At 37.0% G+C, this 11,083-nt stretch overlaps 1 protein-coding gene across 1 annotated transcript in view; it reads left to right on the top strand.

Annotated features, from left to right (window-relative positions):
- LOC107090748 (chromosome unknown open reading frame, human C10orf76) overlaps window positions 1-11,083 on the top strand; it is a 45,101-nt gene that overhangs the window by 18,335 nt on the left and 15,683 nt on the right. Inside the window, exons 16-24 of the mRNA XM_015384308.1 lie at window positions 2,470-2,528; window positions 2,618-2,683; window positions 2,989-3,058; window positions 3,522-3,582; window positions 3,676-3,764; window positions 4,840-4,922; window positions 5,146-5,272; window positions 7,104-7,179; window positions 11,002-11,080. Of these exons, the coding sequence (XP_015239794.1) occupies window positions 2,470-2,528; window positions 2,618-2,683; window positions 2,989-3,058; window positions 3,522-3,582; window positions 3,676-3,764; window positions 4,840-4,922; window positions 5,146-5,272; window positions 7,104-7,179; window positions 11,002-11,080 (710 nt within the window). The remainder of the gene's footprint in view (window positions 1-2,469; window positions 2,529-2,617; window positions 2,684-2,988; window positions 3,059-3,521; window positions 3,583-3,675; window positions 3,765-4,839; window positions 4,923-5,145; window positions 5,273-7,103; window positions 7,180-11,001; window positions 11,081-11,083) is intronic.

Below are 11,083 nucleotides of genomic sequence, written 5' to 3' on the forward strand. Positions count from 1 at the left end.
AGCAGCGAGTTTACATGCAAAGTCAATGGTTAACGCGCTGCGGGACCTTTTGCTGCACCTATATGCGCGTCAACCATTGACTTTGCATGTAAACTCGCTGCTTCTGCTGCACCTTTGTTTCCCCATGTTTTTCACATCAGCTGTGAGATGGGCACGCATGGAGTTACATATTAACAGCGATGGTGATGAGTGGAAAAAAAAAACACCTGGTCTCCTTACATTCAGCCACTCTTTCATCATCTCCTCAATGAGGTGGTCTCAAAAGTCGCAGTTACAACACACATAGGGCGCACCACACATTTTGAGAGAAAAAAAAGACGTTTAAGTGCGCCTTATAGTCGTGAAAATACGGTAGTCAATGTAGAAAACTAATTGAACAAGATTAAAGTCAAGTTACATATTTTCTGTTTGCAGCTGTATATGTTTTTAGCAGTTCTCAAAATAATTTTAGTAGTACTAATGCATGTAGTGACAGTATTATTAGCTAAATATTAGGGCTGATTGTGTAAATATTAGTTTAAGTTATGTCTACTTTTACAGCAAAAATTGAAATACTTCGAAGTTAAATATTTCCTATTACTCGTTTTATTGTCACAAATGGCATTACAAGAAAAAAGCGCTAATATTTACCTTGCTAACACTCAGATACATACTTTTTAAATAATGAATTTGATACAAGTCAAGTGATGCTGCTCCCTTTAACTCTGTCAGTGAATTGTAGCCATGAGCACCACCAGATAACCGGTGATTTATACTCAGTAATTATTAGGTATCATGGTAAATCCAGTTACTGTTTATAAACAGTTAGAACAAAGTCTTGTTAGCATCCCAACCTCTCACCAGTCTGTAAAGTTTTATTTCTTTTTTTTTTTTTTTTCCTTCAATCAGAACATCACAGTTCAACACGTCCAGAGTCCAGAAATATGACTTTTAGGTTAAGTAGCACCTCTATAATGTCCTTAGATGTGTGTTTCGTCATGGTCGCGTGTCTCTGACCTGTCCAGGATCTCTCCAGACCGCTGGTGATAGGCACCAGACCCACTGTGACCCTGACTGATTTAGCAGGAGAAGATGGATGGATGTTTTGAAGTAAAATAAATACAAAAATAACCAAGTAATACAAAAATGAACAAATATATTAAAATTGTTAAATTAAATTAATTTAAAAAGACAATGGGGACATTCCTTTAGTTGATGGTTAGTTGAATGGTTTAGTTTAGTTGAATATTTATAAATGATTTATTAACTGTTCTTTTTTATTTAATATGAATGAAATGGCTTTCCATTATTTCAGATGGTGAAAGTTTTATATAATATAGAGGCATTACATAGTGCAATATTTCAAATCATCGTAAATATGCTGATTATGGGCTAAAATTGATGGAAATCCAAATTCATTGTCTCAAAAAAAATTCTACAAAAATATGTTTCAAACATAAATGTCTAAGGCTTTTGAAAAGTATGTCAATTTATTTGTACTTAGTGCTTGGGGCTCCTATTGCATGAATGAACTGCAGGAATGTGGCCTGGCATAGAGGCCATCAAGCTGTGGTTCTGCTATGGTGATCAGGAACTCCAGGCTGCTTCGGAAGCTGACTTCAGATCCATTCAGTAAAGTGTTTAATACCTTCCCCTCTTGATAATCCTAGATGGCTTCTGTATTGGTTTCCTGTCAGGTGAAATTGCTGCCCAGTCAGTCACAGTAACACCATCGTTACTGATCTGGTTTTAAGTACCTTTGGCAGTGTGGCAGGTACCACATTCTGCTAGAAAATTAAATGAGGCTCTTAATAAAGCTTTTCAGTAGAACAAAACATGAAGTGTGCTAAAATGTACCTGAGAATTGTCTGCAGTAACCCTGGTCATGAAATCCTTTGAACCTTTAGTTCACTTACAAAGTCGAGAGATAAGGCAGCAAAAGAAAAGTAAATAGGCTCTAATATTATGCTTTATTAAATCTGAGGTACACATAACACTTCACACACCCTTCACCAGATGGATTTTCTTGGAGTCCAAGAAAGAAAAGAAAAAAATTGTTATGCAGATTTTACTAAGAACAAAAAAGGTTTTTTTGCACAGTTATAGACACCACTTTGCTGCTACTTATAATATGTGCTCTAATGTGACTGAACATATCCCCTTTGTCATGAAAACCTTTAGCATTTGCCTGTAACTATTTTATCTTTGTTTTTTATCTTGCATTATCCGTTTTGTCAGAGGAAATTTGTGAATGTAACCAGCTGTGGGTATACAGCAGTATTCACAGTTGATGTCCGCAAAGGTGCTTTATAAAGTGTTTTTTTTTTCTTCTTTTTTATAGACTGGCCAACTTTCTGCTCTGATTCTCTTTAGACTCTCAGAATACTTTGTAGAAGTGCTCAGAGTATCTATGAGAAGGAAATTCTTTAGAGATTCCTGTAAATCAAAGTTGTCTAAGAAAAAAAGTAAGAGATTTTGGGTTATTTACAGATGAGCATCGACTCAACAGTGCCAGACTGTGCCTGATCATCCTCACATGCATCGCTGAGGTTGGAGCTTCCCCTGTGTTGAAATGTTTACATCTGGCTAAATTGGCCAATAGTCTGAACAGCTTTGTTTTTGATTGGCTCTGCCACAGGACCAGTATGCTGATGCCTTTCTTCATGACGACAACATTAACTTCAGAGTCAGCCTCCACAAAATGGTAAGTTTGTGGTTGTCAGGAAGGGAATTTAAGCTGTTTCAACTGTTCTACATGATATTTGAGTATTTTTAAAAGAAGCAGGCACACCTAGGAGAGTTGGAACCTGTTTTTCAATATCATTATTTTTATTTTTTTCAAGTGGAATTAGACATACAGTCTGTGAGGATACCATTCAACGATCTTCATGTTCAAACAGATATTAAAAGTAAAATGTACTCCTCTAAGATGTTAAAACTGATAATTGACATGTCAGTCCTCTTGTATAAGTAGATTATTTAATTTCTTTTTTCTTTTCTTTTTTTCAGCCGATGAGACACCGGAAAAAAACCCCGGGCAAAAACATCCCCTCACGACCACTGGTCTGTGCTGTTCTAGGTATCCAAACTGTTCATCTAAACAACTTTTCCACTGTAAACACACTCATTCTACAAACCCATTGAGTCAATTAAAAAATATTTACTTTTTAATATTGAAAACACAGCTTTTTGTGTAATATATATATAATTTAATAAAGATTCATGAAAAACTTTCTTTTCCCAAATCAGTGATTTTTTTTGCTTCTGTTAACTTTGGCTCTAGATCTGCACATTTTGTATAGTTTAATCATTAACATTGTATATAAATATTTAGCTCCGTTATTTGTTATCCATCCGCGTTTTACATTTATAAACTTTAGCTACCGGTACGTAATTCCATTGGGCATGTACAGAAAGAAGTAATGTTTGTTTTTTTATTCTTCATTTTTTAAATAAGCTACACTTTTACCTAGAATAAACTCCTGAAAATGTCATGTTATGTATGTTATTTCTAACAGTTCTCATTTTTCTGTTCTCTGCAGATCTAATGGTGGAGTTTATCGTCACTCATATGATGAAGGATTTTCCTATGGATCTATACTTGTAAAAATGCAAAATCCCAAGCACATTTTTGTAATTCATTTTCTGTTCACTTCTCATATATAGTAAATTATTTTCTTTCTTTTTTTTGTGAAGACGCTGTGTACAAATCATTCACAAACTGCTGTGTTACCAGAAGAAATGCAGAATCCGGCTACACTACACCTGGAGAGAGCTGTGGTCAGGTAAAGTGATCTTTAGCTTTGTGTTTTTCTGTTTCTTTTGTCAAAACATTATTCTTAATGGTAATGGTCACCAGTACTTAAGCATTTATAAACTCCAGCTTATAAACACTTAAGTACTTCCTTCAGTATCAGCTTTCACACAAAAGAGTGGTGTTAGTTTAATTTTAGTGTGGATCTAATCTTATCTAAGGATAAGAAAAAGTTTGCATTTTGAGGTACTGTTTGGCCTGTGAGCAGCGGGAAGGATCGACCTGTCAGATGGGGGGGATTCAGCATCTGATTTCTCCTCAGTGTTTTAACAGACGAGTTGCTGACATCCAGACACAAAGTGTTATTATATTTTGTTAAAGCTGATTATTACACACACTGTTTACCTAACCACAATATTAATCTAGTAATGACTTGACGTGCCTTTGCGACTTTTTGGACAAACCAGATAAATAAATATATTATGCTATCCCTGAAGTTGGAGTAATTTGGTTCTATTTGGGCTGAATAAGCCAATTTTATTATTAAATCAATGTGCTTGTTGTTTTAAAACAGTACTGCATCACTGAGGTTGCATAATGATCCTCTGAAGAGAGATCCATCCATCCTGGAGGACTTACTTTTAGCTGGGTCAACACACAATAGGATAACATTTCAGCTTGTAATGGCCTCATCACACTGCGTCTCATTGGAATACAAATTTCTCTAATCAGACCAATAATCACATTAATGCCTTGAATAACATCGACTGGCCCTTCTTGCCGGCGATAACGGCTTCACAGAAAATAAACCTGTAGACGAAAAATAGGCGAATTAAAACACCGGATGCTTTTATCTTTCTTCGGTGTCTTGTTGTGCCAGTTTGTGTTGCCGTTTATTCAGAGCAGGCTTTCATTTTAGTTTCCATGATGGTTTTTTTTTTTCCTTCTGTAAAATCTTGCAGAGAGCTTTGCTATGGTGTTGAAAGGCTTTCCCTCCTCCTGAGTTTCATTATCCACCTTAATGAAGACACAGGCTGCTGCTATCTGCCTCTGCTGGGAGGCGACAATCCTCATTATTTCTTTAATACAAGTGTCTTTATGTGCAGCTCTCATCAACCTGCTGAAGTTCCTGCTGTCCAATGAAACCGCACTACTGGCCAAGCACAACATCTTTTACCTGGCCTTACTGGTGAGGAACTCTGAGACACACAAAGTAGAGATGGGAGCTTGATAGACCAATTAGTGCTCCTTTAATGACATTTGGAGATCAGTTATGGCTTCATCTAATATAAAATTTGTGTATTTTTTTCCTGAAACTTTTTCAGTATGACTTAAGATTCTCTTATAAATACTAATGTAGCATCTTTATATGTTTTATGTCTGTTTATCGTGAAACGTTTCTTCTTTTCCAGGTGGTCAACTTGTTCAACATGTTTATAACCTATGGAGACACGTTCCTACCAACATCCAACAGCTATGATGAGCTGTATTATGAAATTGTACGAATGCACCAGGTCTTCGACAACCTCTACTGTATGGGTACGCTAGAAAACCTTATCGTTCATCATAATGGGAGCAGAATCATAAGGCTTATACAGTGCTTAATTAGTGCTGGTGCTAGTGGTGGCTCTGGATCCAGTTAAGAACCTGAGAACTTAATTAGAGCCACAACTTTACAAACATCTCATCCTGTTAAGGGTTGATCCTCCCCCTGTTTTATTCTTAATGCATGGTGAGGTTTTAACTATACATCGTAGTATTTATCTTAGTTTCCCTGCAAACGAATACCCTGATATCGCCAACTTAATCTCTATCAGAATTAGAAGTGCTTTACAATCTGTTATCTGGACTGCTGGAAAAGTCAAACAGCTTTTTGAGCAAAATGTATTAATGCAACCTTGACCATGGGATTTTGAAAGCAACAGGGTGAAATAAATGAATCATCAGTCGAGTTGATAGATTTATTTGAAAAGAACCTGATCTTATTGAAGCTCTATAAGCTGCATTTTCCCTCTTTAACTTAATAAAAAATAAATGGAAAATATGAGAGAGCTTGTGTTATTCAGATTTTGATAAAATATAATTGTTAAAGTGTGTATATATATGTATATGTGTGTGTTTTTTTTAGAATTAAACTTTAGAATTAAAAGTGCATGTTCAAGTTATATGACATTTCTTAAGATTTATCCACCTCTAACTCACTCTGGACGCATACAAAGTCCTGAAAGACAAACAACTCCTGGCGTACTATTATTCCTGGTGTACTTTTTTTTCCATAAATAGAACCCTTAGGGTATATTTACAGAGACAAAAAATAAACCTTATATTAGTAGTTCTAAGCTCAAATGGTTTGGGGTCATTTTTGTTTAGGCCATGCACCTTTAACTATAGTTGTAAATGTGGTGCCAGTTTTTCTTGGCCAAAGGAACCATAAAGGACTGATGCTGCAATAAATAAGCCACAGTCCCAGTTTAGTATTGGAACCAACTTCATGCACTATTAAATCCTAGAGAAAAGGCTAACCTGGCAAGACAAAACTAATAATGTGTAGCACTCAGGTTTAGTTCTACATATTATTCTGGTACCGTTCTGATCAAATTTGCTGAAGAGAGGGACATTCAACAGAATATTTTGAGCTCAACGGGTGAAGTGACACCTACTGGCCGCATTGCAAAGTTTGGTTTTAGCCAATTACGATATCAAATAACAGCAGATGCCACGAAAAACAGCAATTTAAGCCCTGAATGCACTGAATACGATTTTGCTTCCAAACCGACAGAAAATCCTGCCATACAAGGTCGTGGCACTTCGGGCTAAGTTACAGTCAATGTGAATGAACACACCAACGAGATTTTCAGCAAGGGGGCATGTTTATCCCGAACTGACTTAGAGCAAAGGTCTATTTTAGTCTGACTACATTGCAATTCAGCTTTAATTTCATGGGTCTGACGGGAAAGTTACTAAGTAAAACACATCTGCTTTGCAGGGAATATAAAATACAATCTGTCAATCGCAAGAGAAAAGAGTCAGGTTTGGAGTCACAGCGCATATATAGCAGACTGGGGCATGCAAAATAAAATTGTTCGAGCTGAGGGGCAGTACAGGAACGCACAGCTTATCATCACTCTTCCCCAAATAAAGAGAGAAAAAAGATTATTTTATTCAACAAGATTTCGTAAATTACGATTATTGTGAAAAATGGGAAACGTAAAATTAGAAATTAATTCTTAGAGGGAAGGGATGTTCTTCCAAGTGCATACAAAGAGATCCTGGGTTTTTCGGCTGTCACTAACCAATGTTTCCACTGTAGAACGGAACAGCATTTCTTGCTAATTAGGATTGTGTTTCTTTCTTTCTTTCTTCTCTGCAGTTTTGAGAGTATCCACCAACACAGGCCAATGGAAGGAGGCAGCCAGCAAAGTTACGCACGCTCTGGTCAACATTCGGTAAGGACACCATCCATTTTCAATTATTTGAAATAAAGCAGGTGCTGAATTACACAAGGTAAAAGTGATCAGAACTGATTGGAGAATTGCCTCAAAAGGAAAGGTTCTCCTTAATGCAACACAAAAAGTTTGGTATTAAAGTTTTCCACCCCTTCTTCTTGTGCACAATTTGTCCCATTACAACCACAAATTTCAATGTGTTTCATTAACATTTTATTTGATGGACACAACACAAAGTAGCTCCTAATTGAAGAGTAAAGTAAAATCACACATTTTTAAAAATGCTTTTATGTGTTAGAATAGCAGATAATAGAATATGGTTCATTAGTCACCTAACTGGTGAACAGAGTCAACCTGTCTATAGTTTCATCTCAGTATATTCCAACTTTCCTGTAAAGACCTAAGAGGTCTGTCAGAGAACAAATGGCATCATGAAAAACAAAGAATACTGCAGACAGGGATTAAGATGTGGAAAAGTTTAAAACAGGGTTTGAATAATAAAGAAGATATTGAGCTTTGAACATTCCACAGAGCTCCGTTCAATCCCTAATCTGGAAACAGTCAGATTTATTGGGAGCTGCAGAGATCCATGGTTAAGCTAGAATGTCAATGGCACAAATATTATTAGTAAAATCTGAATCCGTTCCCAAATAGTAAACTTATTTTCCACCATAATTTACAAATATATTCTTAACAAATCCTACAATGTGATTTCCTTGATTTTGTTTCTCATTTCGTTTCTCATAGTTGAAATGTACCTATGATGAAAATTACAGACCTCTCTCATTATTCTAAGTAGGAGAACTTGCACAATTACTGGCTGACTAAATACTTTTTGGCTCCGCTGTAAATAAAAGTGCAAACCCGCAGAAGAATTTAGACTGACATTTGAACTGGACCTTTCTACAAGACAACAACCCTAAATATAAACCCAGATCTACAGTTTAATATTTAAATCAAATCAAATTCATTACTAGAAAGAACCAGTAAAAGTTCAGACCACCTCCCAACGTTAAATTTATGGCAGGACTTGAATATATATTCACTGATACTCTTTTTCAAGAACCTAAAAATGATATGGGAGGAATAAAAAGCATTTGAATGAAAGCAGAGGAGGGTATAAAGAAGTTAGATGGTTGACAAATGAAGCCAAATGAAGGAACTGATTCCATTTTCCTTCCATCAGTTCTCTACTGTCATCAATCTGTGCTCACAGAGGAATTACATTGGATGAGAAATCTCTCCAGCTTTTTCCATGTTAATATATTTGATATATTAGGTACTCCAAATGAACACTGAATTAACCATTTTATCTCTCAGCTACGCTTATTAAATCACCTTGTATTTGAGCTATAAAGCAGTTTACTCCTCAGAATAAATGCTATTGCTGGAGAGATCTGAATTTCCATATGAGATTCTCTGGAGGCCTCCCTGAGTTGGAAGAAGGGAATGAGATGATAACTAATATGGAGTTAGCAGACTGGCAGCAGCTGGTAATGTTTCCCGACTTGTCTGCATTAGTTTGCACATAAGCTGCTTTCATAAGTGAGCTTTCAGTTTGAAAGTAAGTTAGAAAGAATGGAGATAAATCTGACTCTGGCTGCCTTTAACTACTGCAGTGTTTGAGAAGTTACAGCATCATATTGGCACCTTTGGTAAAGATGCGGAATAAAATCTTTAAAATTGCTATTATGTGGAGTTGGTGACAACTAGATGTTACTTTCTGCTACAGTTGTTTAACATTTTCCATGCATGGATTGTGTTTTTTTCAAACACCGGTCGACCGGCTAACAATCGGCATGTGGCTCCTGATCCACTGACAAAAAAAGCCGTGTTATCTCCTGCTGACAAGCTGCATGGCCTCTGCCCCCCAACAACTGCTGCCTTCTGGTGACACCATCACGCTGGTTTAGCGTTGATTATTTCACCAGTGTGGCAGAAATCAGGAAACTAAACAATGGAGAGCAACATGTAAGGAAGTTAGCTCGTTGTCAATGTGCTTTATTGTTTTGCTCCATTAGGTCTGAATCTCTCCCACCAAACTGATTGTTTCGGATTGTTAGATCAGACTCAACTGGTGCAGTGTGTTGACGTCCGAATGTTTCGCTCATGGTATCAGGGTAACTATTGGGTCGATCCAGCTCTGGTGCTCCCACTGTATGCTGATCTGAGCCGACCTGTTTTAAGGTGATTTTAATGCGGTTCGCTTGCAGAGCTGTTTGATGCTGGTTGACACGGGTCACTGAACCGTTCCCACTGCCACTAAAAGCAGATTGTTCCCAGGTTTAAACTGGGTTTTTTTCGGCCAGTGGGAAAAAAGGGTATAACTGACTTGTTGTTGAGGTCCTTTATAGGGCTGTGCAATATGACCTCAAATCAATGTCATGATAAATTGGGCAGTCTTACCTTGATAACGATAAATGCATGATAAATGCTCCTGCTCCTCTTATCAGAAATCAAGGCATGTGCAGGAAATACAATTGATTTATTCATAACACATTAAGTCTTATACCCATTTAAGTTTAAACTTGCACACCCCTTTACTCAAAACCGATCTGTTGCGTGCTCAACTCTAACAACGCGCTCTCGATTTCTTCTTTCTCATTTCTACTCTTGCTCGGCTCCACAGGATTAACTTATGTAATTTCGTTTACAGCTGTATTAGATGCTTCTTCACTAGGCTAACCTCCATTCTCTATGTTTACACTTCTGACTGGAAGGGTGGAGTAACGTGATTACACACATGCTGCAGTGTTTTAAAGGGGAAGGAAATATAGGCCAAAAGCGCACACAGGCAAAATTACGTTCATTTCTTTTACAGACATGGGAAAATTGTCGCTGGTTATTGTAGTGAATGACGCTAACAGTTAAAATCCAGTTTACCACCCAGGCCCAGTAGTTTATCTAGTTATTGCCCCATTTAAGCTACCCCTCTGAAACCGATCCATGCCGAGTATGGACCAAGCTTGGATCAGTTAATTGTGTTGTTTGGCACGGTCCAGTTCGGCTGCATTCCATTTACACTCAACTGTTATCTCTGTTGCCATGCTCAGACCGATCTCGGCACTTTTTCAAAAGGGTAGCATAAATGGGGCGAAAGAAAACATTTTGGGAGCTCGATTTCTGCAATCCTCTTCAGATGGTGTAATAAAGGTGTACTTCTGGTGGTCATGTGTTACAGTCAGGTTTTTGTTTCTCTGTTAAATGTATTGAATCAAAAGGAGTGTACATTGTTCTATTCCAGCTGTTTTCTTTAGACTGCGGTCAGCCCCTTGCTGACCATATTTACATGACTTTTAAAAAGTTTCCGCAGAATTCAGCCCATATTCTGATGTTTGGTGCTGCTTTAGAGATGCGATTTTACCTTATTAAGCCGTAAACATCTGTTTTCACACCATAATCTATCTGTACTTTTTCATTCTTCCTGTTAATTCACTGCATTGCACTTAACCAGCACCCTTTTCTGTCTTTAAAGAAATTTTATAGAAATAACCTTGATTGACTAATTTTATTTTCAAATTTTAGCTTTAATGTCTAAGTGTACGATGTGTTTGTATATTATTACTTTGCTGAAGTATTTTAGATGTAGGCCTTGGAAGGTAAAAGGATCAGCAGTTCAGACCTTCTATAAAGTAAACATTTCTGATAAACGTCTGATCATCTCTTGTCTGCACTAAGCCAATCTACATAACTGCATCTTCTCATCTTTTTGCTCAAACACTAAAAACAGACACACGGGCAGTGGGTATGTCTGAAAGGGATATTTAAAATATCCAATGTAACTTCATTTAGTTTTATTTATTTTTTTTTTTTGTCTTTCAGGGCAATCGTCAACCATTTTAATCCCAAGATTGAGTCGTATGCTGCAGTGAACCACATCTCCCAACTGTCAGAGGAACAGGTT

This window comes from Cyprinodon variegatus, unplaced genomic scaffold, assembly GCF_000732505.1.
Source record: "Cyprinodon variegatus isolate N-32 unplaced genomic scaffold, C_variegatus-1.0 Scaffold310, whole genome shotgun sequence".
Classification (NCBI taxonomy): Eukaryota; Metazoa; Chordata; class Actinopteri; order Cyprinodontiformes; family Cyprinodontidae; genus Cyprinodon; species Cyprinodon variegatus.